The following is a 22,298-nucleotide window of genomic DNA, read 5'->3' as shown; positions in this document are numbered from 1 at the left end:
TTAGCTGAAGTAGCTTGACACAACCAAATGGCGATGCGGCAAACAAAATCTGGGGTAACAGGGAGAGGGGAATTCTGGGTAAGAGTTTTAGCTCGAGAGTTTGTAGCTGACGCAAGCTTGGAAGATGGCCGGCTCGGTTCCGAGGTCAGAACCGATACCCACATGTAAGGAATGAACGAGGATTAGCAATATCAGATATTATTTTCCACCTTTGGGGGTCAGCCTTGCTGTGATCTGTTCACATCTCCCCTAAACAATAAATGCAGCAACTATTTCGCCCTGATTCCTCCCTGGGAAAGTCACCGAGAGACGCTCTCCTCCACGATTGCCCCCCCCCCCCGTCTCCTATATGCCTTTCCCCCGATACTTCTACTTCCCAAATGTTTACAGAAAGCACTCGGTGATCCTCATTGCTCCTTTTTGGCCTCAGCAGGTCTGTTTTCCCCTCCTTAAGCCTTGCGTAATTCGACAACCTTTGATTCTGGACCTAGTGCCAGATCTCTTGTCCCATCCAGACAGTCTTGTTCAAACATTTTATACCTCAAGCTGACCACGTGGTTCCTCCAATTCCATTAACTGCCAGGCATCCAAATATTTCCTCTTCAGTATGCCACATTCCTTTATCAGCTCACAAACCTTCCACTAGAAAACTAAACACCAGTTAAGTAGAAGATATTTATCATTTGGGCCCTTGAAAAGCAAACAGATCCGTTTTCAGCTTCCATAGAACATGTTCTACATTTTTTAGCCACTCTGTTCAATGCCTGAGCTTCTCCTTCTACCATTAAAATACAATTAGCTATCTCTAGTTCTCATAATGGCTTGGATGAACATTCTTTATCCTCACATAGACTTTGTAAATCGTTCCTAAGAGGCAGTCTCATGTTAGAGCCCCTGCTCAAAGATCCAACCCCTCCTTGGGACTTCAACCTAGTTCTTCAAGCAGTGATAAGTCTCCCTTCGAACCCTCTGTGGAATGTGACCTGAAGGTTTTTATCCTGGAAAACACTCTTTTTGACAGCCATTACTTCTGCCAGACGGATCTCAGAGATCCAGGCCTTATCATCTGAATCTCCTTACCTTACTTTTGACAAGCATAGGGTATCTTTGCAAACAACCTGTCAAGGATGGAATGAAGATTGACAATATCAGATCAATTAGTTAGATGTGATAAAGGGAATGGCCCTTCACGTAAACATGAAGAGACATGAAAAGTGGAAGAAACTCTTAGGACAAAAGAAACAGTACAACAAATTAAGGATGCCTAGTGGCTGAAAAACTGGAGGTATCACCAGTCTTAAGAAACTGACTATCATGCCTTGGGCTGCATGCACAGACAATGACAGAGGTAGAGATACAGAAGAATAAGAGTACAACTGAGCTATGGACAGCAATGTGAAACAAGGCAGGCTCTGAACTAAATGACAGCTACATTTAATTAAGGTAACATTTTCAGAGATCCTCTAACGTGCAAACAGCTGAGACATTATGCCAGACTTCTGAAAGCAAAACTGAAGTATTTCATTTAGAAACAAATTATCTGCACATAAGAAATGCCCTCCCAAGATCAGCAAAGTAAATATAATTACCTGAGGAGGATAAAAGTAACAAATGCCCTCTCTTGTCAGGTCTCCTTCTTCCCTCACTTTTGAGGTGTCATACAAGAAAAAGTAGCTGCACCTGAAGAAAAAATATACAAGACTGTTATATTTTCATGAATTATTTAATATACCATTAATTATCGTTGTTGATGATATCAGCACTTAATGCTGTTGAATTCAATTTTCCTCCAAGCACACATACAAACAGTATTTCCGTTATGATTCTTAGCAGTGACTGAAAGCACATAAGCAAAAGGTATTTTCAGGTATATACAAAACTACTTACCAGATTGACTCACCAAACAAACAATTGACTTTAGATATACATACTTTCATTTATTTGCTTAAATTATTTACTATTTGTTAACCAGGTTGGTACACTCGTCCAAACACTATTTTAGTACAGCTTGGAACATACAAACAAAAATAGCAAGGACTATAAACAAACGATATCTGCTACACACAGTGTTTAAAAAAAAAAAAAAAAAAAAAAAAAAAAAAGAAAAATACATTATAAAGCAACAACTGAAAACAAAGGAACAATAAGAAGCAAAGATTAGCACTGTCTAACCGTGTTTGTTAAAAAAAATAAAAGGTACAAACTTGATGAAGATGCTCCTTATGCATTTCTATGAAATGTTATATTAATTGTCTTCTAATATTATCCAGCAAACTATTCCAGACAGCTGGAACAATTTTAGAAAAGGGTCTTCCAGTGACACAGAATAAAGAGAGTCTTACAGAGTATGGTGGTTGTGGAATATAGTGCTTGGAGTATACGGACTGTGTCAAGAAATCAGCAAAAAGAGAAGCTGGTTACATACTACTTCACAGCAAAAACCTGATCATAATAGCTATGAAAGGTACACATATTTAAGGGTGTGAAGACAATATACTGGGGGCATCATGCACAAAAGTACACATGCTGCTCTCTGGTGACAGCAATACATATGCATAATCTTCAGACACACTTATATGTGGGTTTGGAGGTAAAAGTAAGAACACATAGACGATACAAAAATAAACCTGAAGGGCTGCACTTAAATCAATTGCCACAGGGTTCAGCCTCCAGAACTCTGTCAGTTAATTCTTATGCAGGACATGAAAGCAGACTCTTCTACTACATAACCTTCTCCCTCTCATTCAGTCTCTTACCAGCTCAGCCGGTACAGGATCCAAAGTAGCTAGCACTGGATGCATAAACATCTCCAGGGGACTGCCATCTAAAAGTAATATGAAGTTGGGGTTGCAAGGAAAAGAAAAAACAGCTTCGCATTTGAAGTGACACCCTGCAAAACATAACAGTCAATAGACCACACACACAAATACAAGCTCTTAAGTGGTATGATTTTCAGTACCTTAATCCTGCATTTCAGCAAACTGTAGTTACGAGCCTATGTCATAAGTACTAAAATTCTCACATTCTGCGGGAAAACTTTTGATGGGATAAAATATCTGCCTAAATTGAGGAACAGGAATCCTTCACATTGCTGCTGTACTCTTTTTCCTCCCCTCACCTGACCATCAGTGGCCAGCAGCTCCTCTCCTCGTTCACTGGGTCTACCGCACCTTCCTTAGCCTCCCTCAGCCTTGAGCTGACCCATGTCTGGGGCTGGTAGGCAGATCAAAGATATTGGTGCAGTGTCATACTGCTTCCAAGAAGTGTAGCTCATCAAATAAAAATGACAGACCAGTACATATGTGATCCATATCATTACTCAATGAGCAGGAAAGGCATGCTTCTGCCTCTTATGGATGATGCCTTTCTCTATTCACCAAGTGCCTTCACTGATATGCTGAAATGGATTTGGTCTAGCCAGCTTCTCAAACAGTAAAAAAGCACATACTTTGCTGACTTAATTATTTCTAGAGATACAGACTTGAAAATTGACTTCATACAGAAACAGAACACATCTAAGACATTCAGAGGTGTACAGCAGTCCCAGAAGACAGATTTTGAGATGTAATACAGGAAACTAACCAATCACTGGGTACTCAAGAAAAATGTACAATTAGAAATTTAGAGTTTTACAGAAGAAAACAGTGAGTACAAACAAATGCATTTGGTGTACAAACTATTCATAAAGGATGAAATTGTCAATGCCTAGGTTTGTGACCATACATGATTAAAAATATTATTTCTGGTGTTAAATAGCACTTTGCTGCTCAAAGATGGGAAAGCATGGTGGCTCAGTGGTAAAATCACTGCCGCAGAGATCCAGGATTTCACATTCTAGCCTGATCTCCAGTCCCTGTAGAGATTGTTTCATGTTCTACCTTTGTCTGTGCCCATCTAGGGATAGCATCTCTCCCTCCAGAACATCACCTGCACTCTCAGAGCCTTATTCTACATCACTCTGCTTTTACTCTGATAGCAAATCTATCACAGGAATCCTAAACTTAGGAATATCTTCTAAAATTTAATATTATATTGCAGAGAACGAATGTACCCTATCTGAATATGTATGTCAAAGTCTCTTCCATGGAAATTGTATGTCAAAAGTCTGTCCTTAAAACTATGTTTTGTAAAAAAAAAAATTGTTCTTGGTGCTTTTCTCCCCGGGCCTCCATTGAAAATTGACTTGTAATCCAGTTGGACTCTCCTGGTCAACAAATGTAAAATAAAATAAAACAAATAAATAAAATAAAATCACCACAAAACTGTGGCTCAGGTTCAATACCTCTCAAAAACAAACTGGATTAATGGCTATGCAAAATTGGCCACCTATATAAGCAGATACACAGGTATGTGTACATATATTTATCTCTTCAATCATCTGAAAGGGACACACTTGCCAACTTAACAAATAAATTAAAAATGAAGGCTGCTACAAGTCAGTTAAGTCCACTATCACAAACCTATAGTAACATCAAGACATGCAAGGGGTTGGCTCCTTCTATGAGGAGGGTGTAAGAGGTCAGACATCCCTGCAACTATTTTTAAACTCAATCTATGTGAAACTCGGTATGTGGTGAATGTCAGCAGCTCAGGCAATGACAAACCATCAACCATCAGTAGTCATTGTACTAGAATGAGGCCACTAAAACAACCAAAAAAACATAAATAAATACTACAGCTACTCATGAAATTAATACTCAGACAACACACTCTCACACATCAATCTACATAAAGAAGCAAGCCCTGGAAAAGTCTGTAATGTAACTAGAAAAAATCTTAGACTCTGCAAGATCTTTAGACATTGCTAAAACAGAGAAGAAAACGGAAATAAAACAAAAAATAATGAAGTTATGATCTTACCATAACCTTCCATCTGTGTTATTGATCTTCATTCATTCCTTACAGATGGGGGTCGGTTCCATCCTTGGAACTGATTTGGCCTTTATAACAAGCTCACTTCAGCCAAAAACCCCTCGAGCTAAGCTTACCCATAGTGCCCCTCTCTCTGTTACCTCAGAACGAGTTTGCCCATAAGAAAGAAAGTGGAGACTTTTTTTGAGTAAATTCCCTAAAAACGGGATATGGACCAAATCTGAACCTCCAGGAGTCTTATGGAGGGAGAAGGAGGGTGGGAGGTAATGTATGAAGACCAACACCACAGATGGAATGTTATGGGAAGAACATAACTTCTTTATCTAATGTTGTTGCTCTTCATTCATTCTTGACAGATGGGACAGGATCCCTAGCTATTTTACTTCCTGGGAGGCCCCATGGAAGGATATTCCTGAGCTCCACTGAACCAAAGAAGGCTCTCCCCCTGGAAACAAAACACAATTTGTAATGAATGATAAAGGTATGAGGAGTGGCCCATGTTGCTGCTGCACAAATGTCATCCATGGAAGCTCTTGAATGGAAGGTAACAGATGTTGCCACTGATCTGGTTGAATGCGCTTTGACCTTGTAGGGTAGAAGAAAGTACAGTTTTGTACCTACCATAAATGTAGATGTTCGAGTGTTCACCCTGCTGCAGTCATCACACTTGGGTTATCCTGCCATCAGGCGGTCCCGCAGTCGGCCCGAATTCCAAAGTCTTGGTCCAGCGTCAGTTGCTGTCGCTTCTTCCCTGACGTCATTGTGCCAGGGGTATATAAGAGGCATCCAACGCCATTTTCTTCAGTTTTTCTTGCCCCAGATGTCAGGTGCCCCCAATATATATATATATATATATATATCTAGATAAAAATAAAACAATACCTTTAGGCACAAGCAAATACACCACAGAGGTTGTATAGGATAGAGTGGTACAGATAAGTTCAGCTAGTTAAGATGGGATGGAGGGAGGATAACATGGACTGCAGCAGGGAGAACACTCGAACATCTACATTTATGGTAGGTACAAAACTGTACTATGTTCATCGTGTTACCCTGCTGCAGTCATCACACTTGGGTTGAATCCCAAAGCTAAGGATGGGAGGTGGAGTTAAACAGGGTTAGAAGAAGCTAGTAGGCCCTGCAAAACTGCAGTGGCCAAACCAGCTCTAGTCTTAGAATATAGAGGTAAGTGACAGTGTTTGGTGAGGGTGTGCACTGAACTCCAAGTTGCAGCTTCCAGAATATCCTTGGTTGGCACTCCCCTGAGAAAGGCTGCTGATGTAGCTGTAGCCCTGGTGGAGTGGGACCTAATGTTAGCAGGTACCGGTTTCCCATGATGCGTGTAGCAGAAACGTATGCAATGCCCTATCCATTTAGAAATGGTCTGTTTTGAGATAGCTTTTCCTTGTGATCCTGTAGCATAGGCTACAAAGAGCTGTTCAGATTTTCTGAAAGCCTTAGTTTTATCCAAGTAGTAATGTAATTGCTGTGAATGTCCAAAGAGAGCAGGAGTCTTTCTCCTTTGTTCTGGGGATTTGGGAAAAAGGTGGACAAATGAATGGTTTGGTTTAGGGCCACACTGGACACCACCTTTGGCATAAAGGAAGGGTTAGTTCGTAGAGAGACTCTGTCTTGATGAAAAATAAGGAAAGGCTCCACTGCCATTAGTGCCTGTAGCTATGAGACTCTTCCAGCTGAGGTTATTGCTAGTAGCAGGGCAGTTTTCCATGAAAGAAATTTTAAATAAGCTGAAAAAGCTGGTTCAATCTTGGCCTTTAGCCTGGTTCCAGGCGCAAAATCTTTTCCATTTGTCAGAGTAGGTTTTCCTGGTGCTGGGCCTCCTGGCCTCCAGAATGACATCTATAGCTGCTTTGGATAGAGGTGTTTGCTGGTTGTTTATGTAATTTGCCATGCAGCCAGGTTTAAAGTCTTGAGCTGGCTGTGTAGAATCTGACTGTCTCGCTGGATGAGCAGGTGAGGAATTTGTGGTAAAATCCATAATGGGCCATGTTCCTTAGAATTGGATACCAATGCTGGCGTGGACAGTCTGGTGCAATGAGTATCATTTGTGGTCTCTCTAATCTGACTTTCAGCAGTACCTTTGCTGGAAGAGGCAGTGGAGGAAAGGCATACACTGTTAATGTTTTCCAACTGAATGAGAGGGCGTCCACTTTCCAAGCTTGTGGATGGAATGTCCTTGTGCAAAATTTTTGAAGTTGGTAGTTTTGGGGGCTTGCAAACAGATGTATGTCTTGGCGCCCCCATTTTTGAGCTATCATTGCAAATAGTTGTGGATCTAGTTTCCACTCGTGTGGATCCATGATGTTTTTGCTTAGGTCGTCTGCCAATGTGTTTTTCTTTCCTGGCAGGAATTGTGCTTGTAATTGAACCTGGTAAGACAGTGCAGTGTTCCACAAGGTCATTGCTTGCCTGCATAGAGGGTAGGAATGTGTGCCCCCTTGCTTATGTACCACATTACTGTGGTATTGTCCGTCTTTATTGTTAGTTGTCCAGGGTGTAAGAGGTCCTTGAAAGCTGTTAGGGCATTCTGTACTGCTAGCATTTCTATTTGACTGATATGCAGATGCCTCTGATCTGTAGTCCATTTGCCCTGAATGCACTGTCCTGCCATGTGTGTTCCTCAGGCATAGTCCGATGCATCTGTTGTCATAGTTTGCCTGGCTGTGGGTAAGGTGAAAGGCTGACCCTTGTTGAGGTGACATGCCTGTGCCCACCATAGAAACTCCTGTTGAAGGCAGGGAATAAGTGGTATCATTGTTTCCAAGCTGTGGCTGTGCTGAGTCCATACGCTTTTCAGGTACCATTGTAATTTCCTCATATGCAGTTTTGCAAATGGTATTAGTAGTATGCAAGATGCCATGAATCCCAAGGCCTGCAGAATTTTTCTTGCAGGGAGTTGGGTCTTTGTTGCCATTATTTTGAAATATTGAGTCAGCTGTTGTTGCTTGTCTGGTGTGAGATAAGCCATCTGGGCCGTTGTATTCAAGGTGGCACCCAGGAATATTATGTTTTGTGAGGGCACTAGTTTTTATTTCTTTTTGTTTACTGTGTACCCTAGGCAACTTAGAAGGTGTTTGACAAATGCCAGATGCTTTAAAATAGATGTGTCCAACCTGCGGCCCACGGGCCACATGCGGCCCTCAGAGCTCTGCCATGTGGCCCTCTACCTCTAACTCCAACATCGATGTACGCATGCCCCAAAACACTTTTTTGTTGTGTTTTTCACGCCTGTGATCTGTAACTCTAACATCGGTGTGCGCATGCGCCAAAGAAGGTTCTGTGTGTTCGTGCCAAAAAATCAATCTGTGTGTTCTTGCTGAAGGGGGACTCATCTATGGATTTGCTGCCATTGCCTTTTAAAGAGACAGCACTTAACCTGTGTCAGTAGGTAAGTATGGAGTGAGTGAGTGAGTGCATGCATGAAAGCAGAATGTTTGTGTGCGTGAAAGTAGGAGTGTGTGTGTGTGTGTGTGTGCATGACAGAGAGACAGAGACACATGCACAAAAAGACTAACGTACAAACAAGTTAGCTCACAAATGCATCCTACATTAAAAGTACACTTTCATTAAAATGCAGCTCTTCTGACAGGGAGAGTGTTGTATTGAATATGAAATCATACCTCTCAACTCTGGATTTTCGAAGAATGTCTGGATTTTTGCCTCATCTTCCAATTTGTGACTATTGCTTAGGAAATAAAAGTAGTCATCCAAGGTAATGCATTCCCAGGGAGTAAGAATGAGACAGCAGCCTAGGGTTAATGGGTCAGTAGTGGATTGACTAATGTGGGACTGCAGCAAATAAAGTTTATTGTTTTTTTTGACAAATAAAAAAATCATCTAGTACTGTCTTGTCATTGGTGAGTTCTAAGCAGTGGTAGATTGGACAATGGTAACCAGATCTTTGGTGGATCATCAATACTGGCAAATCAGGTGGGCACAATGTCATTTTTTATTTAAAGGTTGGGGGTTTTAGTGTGTATGTGTGTGTGTTGGGAATGCTGCAATACTAGATGATTATTAAAGACAAAGACTTACAAACTGTGGAGAATATGTTTTTTGTTTCAAAACCTGATACTTGGGTACTAGGAATGCCAAAAATAGATTTGTTTAAGACATAGCTTCTTGCCATTTACAGTGGATGAATATTTACATTTAATGGACAATGTTAGTAGTAAGAGTGTGGTCCTGTAGGGATCTGGAGGATGCTAAGTCTACCACTGCCAATGTCTTGTAAAGTGACCTGGAAATGGATATTGGGATGTTACTGAAAAAATACAGGAAGTGGGCTTTGAAATGTAGTTTAATTAAACAAAGTGCACTTGCAATTTACAGGCCATAATTTAATTTATTTCAGGTAGTCTAGATCCTCGTAGATTGTATACCATTAGACTTAATTAGGGAGAGGTGTCATTCTGTGTAAATAAGCAGACCTAGTTTCAGTGAAAGCTCTGTGGTTGTTTGCAGGTAGGAAGTTGCAGGATGTGGAGCCAATGTATTTTATTATTTTTAATGGATTTGTCATTTCAAAGTATGGTTTTCTTTGTTGCAAAAGAAGGCAAGATTGAATGAGCCATATAATGCTTAACTGACAATAATAGGATAGAAACATTATACGTGATGTATAATGTTTGCAGCTATACTTGTTTCAATGGTGTCTGTGATGCATAACTATTTTTGGGCCTGTGTCCCAATTTTATTTTTAGTTTGTTCAGAATTCTTGCTCTAAGGTTGAGAGGTATGGTTCCATGCTAAATCAGAAGGTTATATTTACCTTGGAAGACTTTTCCGCATAATTATGAGAAATAGAGCATTTTTAATATCTCCACTTATTTCCAGCATAAACTGCCATGTAACCTTGCAAATAACTTTCTTATTACGCTACTTTAATAATTTTGGAATTGACAGGTATGCTTCATTGGTTCGGACGTAAGCATAGTGTGCTGTGACTGATTTCTTGCAGCAGTCTGTGGTTTACTTATCACAATAACTTTTCTGTGTTTCTGGGTGTGTGATCAGTTTAACAGTTTTAAAGATGTTTCCCAAAATTAAATAAATACATAATAAATAAAAAAAGTAATCCTTTCTTCACTTTGAGCTATTGACAAAGTGTGGGAATTTGTTTTTTTCAAAAGCGATGGTCAGCATTACAGCTTAGTAAACGGTCAGTCTGTGAATAACTTCTGCACAAATTAAAATGTCTGAATGTCAAATGGCTTTAGATTGGAGGGAAGTTATATGTTTACTCCAGTATGTAGTATGATCTTAGAGAGTTTATAGATTTCTTATTGATTTAATTTTTGCTGAGCAGTTGTTTGTTGATTTATTGATGGTCCTTTTCGTGGTGGGAAATTGCATGGATGAATCCATCTCTATTATGATTTTTTTTCAGATATTTTGACTTCCAGACAATTTCAATCAGTGAGACTGTGTCATGTGATTACTGAGGTTGCCTATTTTACAAGTAGGGGTTCCTTTTCTGTGTGTGTGTGTGTGTGTGTGTGTGTATAAGAGAGAGAGAGAGAGATTTAATATGTATACTGAATATATTTTTGCAAATGGAATTCTTAGTTAAATAGGCCCCTCTTTTTAGACAAGTAGACTTGAGTAACCAATATTAGATCTTAGCCAGCCAGCTGGGAAAGTTTAGTATGTGTATTTTCCTTCTGGTTTGATGAAGGCTATGCTACTTACTTAAGGAGTACATTCATGGCTATCCATCCATTTGTAGTGTCTGTTGAACTACATTGTTTGATAATGAGAGGAGCTTTTAACAGAAGTTGAAAGTTTTTGTATCAACAACCTGTCCATACAAAGTGGCTTGTTTATGTTGCAGTGAAGACCGAGGTCTTTGTAGTGAGCGTTTTAGATATAACCAGTATTTCTGAGGTGGAGGAAGTCTCTTAAGGCAGGATCTTTCTTGGCCTGGAAAGCAAGCCAGTGATGAAATTTATAGGGGCCAGTGAGAGACAGAGGAAAGCAAGAAGCTTTTTAGTCTGTTTGGATAACTAAGTGAACTCAGTCCTTTGACCTTTTTTTGTCAGAAATGGTTGTAGTCTTTTTTTTGGCATGGTGTTTTGCTGAGGCACGTGCCAAAAGGGGTGCTGCGCTCAATAATTGCTCTTGTAAAGGAAGAATACAGGGATATTATGACCTCCTTGTCCCTGGATGAGATACCCTTACTAATGAGGTGGGCCATGTAAAAAGCTTTCCGTACAACGGAGACAACGTGGTGGTCAAAAGTCAGGTTTCTATCAACCTGGGTGCCCAAGCACCTCACGACTGATTGCGTGCTTACAACATTGTTATTAATGTGATAATTTGTGGGGACATCACTCTACTCAAAGGGGACGATTGTGCATTTTTTGGCATTTAGCTTGAAGCCATGTTTCTGGCACCAGTCATTTGTTTGGGTGAGACACTTGTAGCTTCTTCAGAATTGTTTTATTAAGTCAGTAATGTGAATTCTTTACTTTATTGCAAATTTGTTGGCTTATTTTTGCGGATTATGGTATTGTAGGACTGCTAATGTTGACATTGTATGTAGATGGACTGCTGGAGTGGTTTTCTCAGTGAGAAATGCTAGTGCTGTAGTGAATATCTGTTTATTTGTAAAAAAAAATCTATATATTAACTAAGATGTTAGAGTTAACTGTTAGATTAGAGAATTAAAATCAGAATGAGAATTAGAATTTTAAGGCAAATATTTGGCATTTATTAATTATTCGAATGCACCTACAGTACAGCCAGGAGGTCGACTTTTGGTCTCTCGTGGCAGCGAAAGAGTTAACTATATGATATATTTTATATGCGGGCCCCAAGACAATTTCTGTTCACTCAATGCGGCCCCGGCAAACCAAAAGGTTGGACACCCCTGGTTTATATATGTGTAGTGGAGTAATTAAAATTCATATGGAGGAAGATAGAAGACTGGAGATGGTTAGTGTTAAATAATAATGATTATAAGATCTGTAGGAAAAGAATACAAGAGAACTGGAACTGTAATGGAAAATATTATGGAAGATAGTATATATAGTATAAAGGGGAAGGGTTGTCAAGAATTATTGATGATTAAAGAAATTGTGGATAATGTTTTGAATAGTATATGAAATAAATTCCAGAATGAAGGAGGCAGGGTGTATAACATCTGAAGGGTTAAGAATTATAATTGTCAAAAACAAAAATTGGATAAGAAGTAATAGTTTGCAGAAATGAGTGTCTGGAGGTGATAGGGATGGCTTTAAATAAATAAGAAAGTAAAGGTTTAGGTGATGTGGTAAAGACACGTGGTATATATTTTATAATGAATAACATTTCTGTGTTTGGTATAAAATTTGGAAATAAAGACACAAGTAGAATTCAATGGGAAAAAAATAGAAGAAACAGACCTGTAATTTCTGGAGAACATAATTTACCATTCATAAAAAAAGGCTCATTTGATAATTTCAGTACTAATGAGAAATATGGAATACTTAGTAAGTGCATTTATGTTGCCAAGAGTGTTTGAAAAGGAATTACTACAGATATTTTTTTCATTTATATGGAGTTCTATATTAAAAAGAAGAGTTTTATATGTAAATAGAGGAGGAGGAGGTAGGGTTAATTAACCCAGTGATATATGCTGCTAAATGAAAAATATGAGAGACTAGTAGTAAAATTGTACGAATACAAGTATGATAAATTTTGCGGTATGATAAAAAAGTGTAAAAAAGAAAGGGTGTATAGATTTTTCCTATGGTTTTGCATAGTAATGTTTTATCAGATGAAAAAATTAAAGTTATAACTATAAGATGCAAATTGTGTAATCTGAAAGTAGAATGCCAAGATTTTTTGCAGTGACTGGTAATTGATAAACTGCCAGTAATGCCATGTAAAAAGAAGTGTGATCTAGAAAATCTTTACATTGTCAAGAATGACAACTAAACGTGTTTTTGAATTGCAAAAGAGTAAAACAGTTGTGGAGAAAATTATGTAAAGAAGAAACGTTGATATGATTAATTATGGATATAAAGTAATTTCATGTCATATGGGTTATATGGTATGAAAGAATAAATTATGTTTAATGGTAAAATGATTTTTGCAACAGTATTAAGTAAAATCAGATAGTGGTATGGAAAAAAGAGTGGGGGTCTAATAGGGATGAAAATTTAGTATGATTGTAAGGAAAATTATGAATATAGGTAAGTGTGTGTGAGTATATATATATATATATATATATATATATATATATATATGTGTGTGTATATGGGTTCTGTTCAGAAGTTTGAAATACTAAAATCTCGAATTAGAGTGATTGTGTGTGTGTGTGTGTGTGTGTGTGTGTGTGTGTGTGTGTGTGTGTGTAGTAAAACCGCGAAATTCAAAACTTCCAGTATTCAAGGTTTTAAATTTCACGGTTTTTAGTATTCGTTGTTTTGTGGATTCCACTTCTTGGGCTCGAGATAATGAAATTCGAGATTTCAGTATTTTGAGCTTCTAAATTGAATCCATATGTGTGTGTGTGTGTGTGTGTGTGTGTGTGTGTGTGTGTGTGTGTGTGTGTGTGTGTGTGTGTATATATATATATATATATATATATATATATATATATATATATGTATATGTATGGATTCACTTATTTTTGAAATGCCAAAATCCCGACGTTCAGAATATCAAATTCAGAACCTTGAGATCTTGGAATCTCGAAATTAAGAACCCGCCCCGCCAAAAAAAAGCAGTCACCACATCACAAAACATGTTTTTGCAGGGGGACAAGCCCCCCCCCCCTGTACCTCCCACACCTACTGCTACTTAAATATACCAACTCCGAGATCGCACTACAGTGAGGAAAAGGCAAATCTCCTGTTTAGTGCTGTATGCTGATCTCTGTTCAGGATTTCGAAGTTTTAAAACTTCGATCATATGAATTTCGAAGTTTTAAGCTTTGAAATTCTGTAGGGGACCCATTTATATAGTATGTATACATATGTAATATTTGTAAATATGTTGTAACTAAGAGTGCTTTCTTTGTATATAAATAAAGGACTCCTATTCTTTTCATTAGTTGCCATGGGATCTTTTACACTTACCAGAGCTACCACCAGCTTGAGCAGATGAGACCCCATTTTAACATCTTATGTTGTTGTTGTTGTGTCTTTCGGCTTATCCCGGTTAGGGGTCGCCACAACGGAACTCCGGTCCGCTAATGTTTGGTAGTGGATTTTTACGTGCCGAGTTACCAGCCCTGACGCACAACCTTCAACGAAGGCATGCCCATTCACGCATGCCTCCACACAGAAGACGCTGTAGCTGAGAATCGAACGCGACAACATCTTGCTGTGAGGCGACAACGCTACCGCAGCACCACTACTGCAGTAAGCTAATTTTAACATCTTATAATAAGGTTAAATACAGTGTTAAACTAATTGCAGCATTTTCCAGAAGAAATCCCTCCACTATTCAAACTGTCTGCCATTTCATTCCCCTGTCCCCTAGAAATGAACAGCACTTCAAAATTACAGAAAAAGCAAAATGGCTACCAGTTCAACAACTTGCCTACCTCCTTTTTTTGTCTCTCAGCTGTACGAACCTCCCAGGGATGATGCCTTTCTCACAGTCTTCTAAATTAGCCAGTCACATGCCTGCATACAGTCTTAGAAGTCTCAGCTACTCAGGTCTACTTCTGTAAATGGCCAAAACATTGTACTGACCATGCTTTCCTCATTCTTAGACTTAAACTGTGGGAATCCCTTCCCTCCCATCTCAAAGATATTTCCTGTTACCCCACATAGGCTGATATGTTCATAGGAGGTTACTAGGCTCATGGCCCTGGGGCCTTTACAAGCGTAGTCAAGAGTTTATCTTCCAAAAAGAAATCTGTCAGCACCTGTCGCCCCTGCCAATGAGGGAGACAGGTGGAACCCCTGGGACAAATTTGTGGTTTCCCATCCACTCATCAAGGTTGTGCTTGAAGAGGGTCAGCGAGGTACTAAATCACCTGCTAAATAATAACCTCCTAGCTAAGTGCCAACATGGTTTTCGCCCTTTCCATAGCACTACTACAGCCTTACTTTCCTTTATCGACTCAATAAATAATAACCGCAATAATAACATACCCTCTTCAGCCTTCTTCGTTGACCTATCCAAAGCCTTTGATATGGTCAACCACAAACTTCTCCTCCATCGTCTAAAGTCCCTCTCTTTTGACAATACAGCCTTAAATTGGTTCACATCCTATCTGAATAACCGCAAACAGGCAGTACTCTGGCATAACCATCTCTCTGATCTCCTTCCCACCTCTATAGGAGTTCCTCAGGGCTCTATCTTAGGCCCTCTACTATTTTCCATCTTTATAAATGATCTTTACCTAGCTACTCCTCTATCAACTTGCATTCAATATGCTGATGATACAACCATTATCTGCTCAGCCCCAACACAGTCAGAACTTTATTCCCTTACACAAAATACCTTCACTACCATAGAGCAATGGTTCTCCAACCACTGTCTCCTCCTTAACCCAAAGAAAACCAAACTCCTGATTTTTACACCCACCATCTTGTCTCCCTCCATTAATTTCTCTCTCACAGCCAACAATGGCATCCTTATCTCCCCAGACAATAACACCAAACTACTAGGCATTACAATTGACAACCAACTCAAATTTGACACACATTGACTCTACAATAAAATCAACTAACAGAAAACTAGGCTCTCTGTATAGAATTAAATCTTTCCTTACTCCTGAAGCCAGAACCACTATAGCTAGAACCCACTTAATCTCTTCCCTTTTATATGCCTCCCCAATCTATACAAACCTTTCTAAATATAATCTTACCAAACTAACTACGTCTTATAATAATATTGCCAGATTTGCTACAGCATCTCCATATAGGACTCACCATTGTTCTAACCTTAAAAAACTAGGGTGGCTAGAATTACCTAACCTTATACATTTTAACCAACTTACAATTGCCCATAAAGCTCTTTACCACCCAGACAATACCCCAATGCTCTTCACCCTCATAAAACCCTATAGCAATCTGAAGAACCTGCGCTCCTCCAACAAAATACTGATTCATACTTCTCTTTCTAAGAACTCAGCAGGTGACTCCACATTCTCAAACTCAGTTGGGAAACTATGGAATCAACTACCTCAAGACCTCACCACTCAAACATCAATCCCACTATTTAAAACTAAACTTAAACATTTCTTTTCCAACCACTGGCTTTGCTCTTGCAATAACCCAGACTAACCTTTCATACCTCCCTGCTATGAGATTTTTTTTCCACTCTCTCTTTATCTCGCATATCTAACTCTCTACATAACTCCCTACAAAGCTGTTTCTATTACCTCACTTCTAATAAAGGAACTAAATCTCTACTTTCCATCTTCTTTTAAAGATGTATTAGACTAACTAGGTACTTTATCTGTACTGTCATATTGTACACTTTTCTAAGTAATAGAGAGACTCCTTACTGTACCTCATATTTGTACTCAAATGTTCTTAATTCTAACAGAAGGTTTAAAGTATATGTTATTAGATATTAGTTGTATATGTTGATATATTCTGATAAAGTTTTTGTCTTAGTCTTACTATAGTAGTACTGTAGAGGAGCTTTTCTCCCCGGGCCTCCACTGAAAATGGACATGTATCCAGTTGGCCTAGCCCGGTTAACAAATGTAAAATAAAAAAAATAAAATAAATAAAATAAATAAATAAACTCTGACGTGTGGGAAGTCTGTTCCAGAGATGGGGCAGCCACTGGGAGACAAACTTGTCTCTCCAGCAGCTTTTGTTGATGTCACATATTAGATTTAGGCCTTTGAAAAGGGGTAATGTGCAACGAGTCAGACTTACGGATTTGGAGACAGCAGAACTTTCAAATGCTAATATTAATGGGTAGGTGAGGCATCAGTAGTTTCAGGTGACCTTAGAACTTGCATCATAGAAGAATGCTTGCAGGACTTGCAGAACATTTTAAATTGCTTCAGAAAATGAGTGCCAGAAGATATTTCCCAGGTTTTGCACTAGAATTCTGAACATGTGTATTAAAAGGTGTCGTTTTGGATGCTGCACTCAATCCTTTGAATCAGTTGTGCTGTCTCAACTGTCATGGAAGTTATACCTCTTAATGAGACATCTGCAACTCCATCAAATGGTCATTTTCTAATGATTACCCACCACCTTATTTTGTCCAGAGTGACACACTACTTGGGATCCTGTCCACTAAAACTGCTTCAAGAGTACTACTTAAAATGCAATGTATTTGTGTGGTGTACTCACTGACAGCAGTACTAAAGATACTTTTCATTTGCACCCTGTGGTGTTCTTCCCTTTATAACTACTGAAATTCCATTTTGTCTGAGTATGCATACTTTCTGGGTTTGGTTGTTAGGAATGTGTTGAACCGAAGGTAGCATAAGATGATAGTTATTATTTTTTAAAGGGATGTAGACAGATTACTCTAAGATGCATGAATTGGTGCAGTAAAACTAGCTGAGAACAGATTGACTGTTGTCTTCAAGTCCATTTGTCCACTGCTGTAAAACTTCCCCTGTCAAAAGATCTGTCCTAGCAGGTACCTCGTGCAAGTTTTTTGCATAAGCAAATCAGACTTAAACTCAGCATGATCATGTTATTAATTATAGCTGTGGTCTACTATACAATATTTGTATATCCTCTGCTGTAGTAAATATTACACTTACTAAAAAAAACACTCACTGTGCAATGTTGCACTGTACTCAGACTTTATAACAATATAATTAGTAATGAGTTGTGTTGTAGTACTGCTCTACAGTTATTTAGAATATTCTGATTTTTTTAACTCTATACATTTCCTGTAAAGTCAATTTTATCCATTTGACCTTTGCCTTTGTCATTTTTATTAGAAGCGACAAACAGAGGCAGAATCACTACTGTGTACAGCAGAGGCAGAATCACTACTGTGTGCGGCCTTGCAACAGGAGGATAGAGTGTGTCGAAGCAGAATTGACAAGCTGTTGCCCTGAAAGCATAGAGGAGGTCTTAATTTGATACAGGAAGATGTTTAAGGCAAGACAGCAAGTTCTGGCATTGTTGTTTAAGTTATATGTGTAAATCTTGGTGTTCTGGTTTCTTTTTATCCTACTGTGGGCAACTCGACTGGAAGCATACCTGTCAAGTTCTTTGCTCAATATTTCTACCTTTGCCCTGAATTTATGGTGGGACAAAGGCTCAAAATTAGGGACAATTTCTGAGTATTACTTTAGTTTTTTAAAAAGTTAATAGAACAACAGGTTTTGCATCACTGTGTATTTTTTGAACAATAAGACATAGGTTATTCAGACATTATTCTTGTAACTAATGTAGTATTCATCATTTTGTAAAAACTGTGTGTGCCAGTAGTTTTCTAAAATGTGCCTGTTTTGGAAATTTTCTTTCTGGGCCTCTGCTCAGAAGGGGTATTTGTGCATTTGGACTTTCCTGATTATCAAATATAAATAAATAAATAAATAAATAAATGCATATTGACTGACCAGATTTTTTTATGAGACATGGGACAATTTAAGGCAAAATCCAGGGATGTTCTGCAAGATTGGGGACAGTTGAGAGGTATGATCCAAAGTGAGTAATGTTTGTGCTGTAATTCTCATCATGGGATTTTTGGACTTTGAAAGCATAAAGCAAGCTCTATTTTTCTGACCTTCTTGGTCAGCTATGTTAGATAGTTTGAGGAAATACTGCCTGCTTTTTTTTTTTTTCTGGTGTCACTCTTACCAAAACAAACTTAATATGAGTACCAGAGAAAACAGAAATTTCTTTCTTTAAGAAATGTATCTTATGAAGCTTTAGAAATGGCCTTTGTTTTTATCACTGATTTATTTAAATTAAGGCAGGTAGTTTACTAATGTTATAATTGTGCTTTTGAGATTTTTTCTATCTTGGGTTTACATTACCTTTCTTTTTGGCTACATTTTTAAATGGAAATGCTACAGCAAACCGACCAACAGGGAAAGTATCCTGGACTGGATCCAAGTTAACAACCAACCCCAACTCTATACTGCTGGCACTCTCCCTGACAACCTTAGCGACCATTTTCTAACCTATATCATAAAACATAAGGTAGGAAACCCTCATCAGACCAAATATAAAACAGTGAGAAACAGAAAAAACCTTGACACTGCAATATTCCTAAACAAACTACAAACACTTGACTGGTCAAAACTAAAATGTCTACCATTAGAAGAGGCTGTAGCTCACTTTAACACTAAATTCCTAAGTATCCTTGATTCCCATGCTCCAGAATGTACAATAAAATCAAGATCAAACACAGCACCATGGCTCACAAAAGAGACCAAATCTAAAATCTAAGCTAGAAACAGAGCGTAGGCCAGCTGAAGAACAACCAAAGCCCCATTTGACCATCTAAAATATCGTCAACTCAGGAATGACACAAAAAAATCAATTCCTACAAAAACACCAAAACAACCCCCAAAAGTCCTGGGCAGGCTTAAATCAACTACTTCAGCCAGGACATTCTACCACCCCAACCCCGGCTAACCAATACCCATAGTTCCCCAGAGACCATAGCTGGTGCTTATAACTTTTTCACCAAAACAATTCAATCCCTAGCAAATCACCTAACCTCTACAAACTTAAACCACACGCCTAATTTATCCACAAATCACCCCGAATTTATCCTCCAACCAATATCCACTACTTTTATCAAAATTCTCCTAAAAAAACTAAAACCTACCACCCTCGCTGCTGACCTCCTCCTTGCAGAGTACCTACATATAGCTGCAGATGCCATTGCATATCCCATATCTATCCTTATCAACAGAACCTTATCCGAAAATGCTATCCCCTTCCTCTGGAAATATCCCATGTCATCCCACTCCATAAAGGTGGTCGCTCAATAGACATGTCCAACTATAGACCAATTGCCATTCTTTCCCCACTAGCCAAAATAATGGAGAAATGTGTACACAAGCAACTAATGCAATACCTTACACAGAATATTACTATCAAACTCCCAGCATGGCTTCAGGCCATACCACAGCACCACCTCAACCCTCCTTTCCTTTACTAATGCCATAAACAATAACAAAAATGACAATAGGCTAATCTCCACCCTCTTCCTTGACCTATCAAAAGCCTTTGACATGGTCAGCCATGAACTTTTCATTCTTTCTCTAAAATCCATTTCCCGCAACACGCACATTATCCAGTGGTTCCGGTTCTACCTAACTGGTAGACAACAGGCGGTACTATGGCAGGGCAAACTCTACTGTCAGCTACCTCTCACACTTGGTGTCCCTAAAGGCTCCATACTAGGCCCACTACTCTTCTCTATTTTTATCAATAATCTTCACACTACTATCCCTGAAGCTACCTGTATTCAATATGCAGATGATTCCACTCTCATCTGTTCAGCCACCTCCCCATCCGAACTGCAAATCTTAACCCAAAATACATTTAACACTGTTGAGAACTGGCTCGCCAACCAACGCCTACTACTGAACCCCAATAAAACTAAACTTCTACTCTTCAACCCCACTAGTAGATCTGCTACACTTTCATTCTCTGTCACATCTAACAGTGGCACCACTATCTCCCCAGATCAACACACTAAACTTCTAGGGGTTATCATAGACAATCTCAAATTTGACCTACAGGTCAACAAAACCGTATAGACCATCAATAAGAAGCTTGGATCACTGTATAGAAACAAGACCTTCTTAACCCTACTGGCTAGGACTGAAATCGCTCAATCATACCCACTCTCTACTCTTTTATGTGCCTCACCTGTACTCTCAAACTTCAATAAAACCGAACTAAGTAAGTTGTCCCATACCTACAACCGGGTCTATATCAAAAGAGCGAAAGTTCACAAGAACAAATGCTCAAACATCGAAAAAGCACAAACATCAAACTTTATATTGTGGGGGGCCAGCGCCCCCCACACCCCCCGCTAAATATATATAGTCCAACTCCGAGGTCGCACTGCAGTGAGGAAAGGGCAGATATTCCTATCCTCACTGTACTGCGACCCCAGAAAAAGCATTTCGATGTCCGGCATTTTTGATCATAAGAGCATTCATTCTTGTGAACTTTCGCTCTTATGATATAGACCCCTTACAACCATATTGCCAGATTCGCCACTGGCTCCACCTATAGAACCCATCACTGCCAGAACGTGAAGCAACTAGAATGGCTAGAACTGCCCAGCCTAATTCAATTCAGTCAACTCTTAATAGCGCACAAAGTTCTGTACCACCCTAAAGATACCCCCTCGCTTATAAATATTATTAAGCCATATAGCAACCTGAGATCCCTACAGTCAGCTGACAAATTACTGGTCCATACCCACAAAGCTAATAACTCAGCTGGTGAATCCCTGTTCAGCAACTTTGTTGGCAAAATCTGGAATGCCTTGCCAAACTATATAACCCTACAATCCTCCAAAAGTCCTTAAGTTATAAAACAATAGCACAATCCGTAATTATCATAACATCTAGCTACATCATCATGATATGTATCCAGTCTTACTTGTAATTGTCTGTCCATGAGAACTGTGAGTCCCTACTAGGGAACATTACTAAACCAATCTACATAAGATATATTACCACTTTGTTTTTATATATTCTAATTGTTTTCTAACTTCTTGTGTAACCTTTGTATGTCTGTCCATGAGAACTGAGAGTCCCTACTAGGGAACACTTCTAAACCAATGTACATAAGGTATATTACCACTTTTTATATATATAATATTCTAATTGTTTTCTAACTTCTTGTGTAACCTTTTGTATGTTTTACTATGTGGAGCTTTTCTCCCCGGGCCTCCGCTGAAAATGGACATGTATCCAGTTGGACTATCCTGGTAAACAAATGTAAAATAAAAAATAATTAATAAATATAACAGATAATTCTAGATTGATGAACTGCAGTAGTGTTCTAACCTTCTCATCATAAAGTTAGCTTGATTGTGTTTTGCCAGATAATGAAGGACAATTGGCAATTTTTTCAAAATGCCATCACAGTGAAAAAGGATAACGCTTGGAAAGCTACATTTCAGAAGGAGATTAGTCTCTTGTCATGTTTCAAAAGCAGCCTGAAAGCCTGTGGTATAAATTGCAGAGGGAGAAGTGAGCTTTGCATTTTTGGGCATTTAGTACTTCTGTTTTAGTCGCTCTAACATCAAAACAAGATATAGTATGATCTGGTACGGTTGAACGTTTCTTACATTAAGAGGTTTACTGTTGTGAGAAGAACCAGTAAAAACTTTCTCACATATCTGTGTCATCTGATGCCACAAAAACCCTTTTCACAATAGATCAATCTAGTTGTTAAGTAGCTGCAACTAATTAGACAGACAGGCTGTTGCCTTGAATGGCATGTGAGCTTTGATCTAAATGTTTAAGCTAATTAAACTTCTTGGAGCTGCAC

At 38.8% G+C, this 22,298-nt stretch overlaps 1 protein-coding gene across 3 annotated transcripts in view; it reads right to left on the bottom strand.

The window, feature by feature from the left end:
* Window positions 1-22,298, bottom strand: part of HPS4 (HPS4 biogenesis of lysosomal organelles complex 3 subunit 2) — a 1,290,848-nt gene that overhangs the window by 1,126,110 nt on the left and 142,440 nt on the right. For all 3 annotated transcript variants that reach the window (XM_044068472.1, XM_044068471.1, XM_044068473.1), the window contains exon 3: window positions 1,590-1,680. In XM_044068472.1, the coding sequence (XP_043924407.1) occupies window positions 1,590-1,680 (91 nt within the window). The remainder of the gene's footprint in view (window positions 1-1,589; window positions 1,681-22,298) is intronic.

Source organism: Protopterus annectens, chromosome 4.part0 (genome assembly GCF_019279795.1).
Source record: "Protopterus annectens isolate FY-2018-M chromosome 4.part0, PAN1.0, whole genome shotgun sequence".
Taxonomy (NCBI): domain Eukaryota; kingdom Metazoa; phylum Chordata; order Ceratodontiformes; family Protopteridae; genus Protopterus; species Protopterus annectens.
Note: the sequence above shows the minus strand (reverse complement) of the source record. Positions and strands in the feature narration are given on the sequence as shown.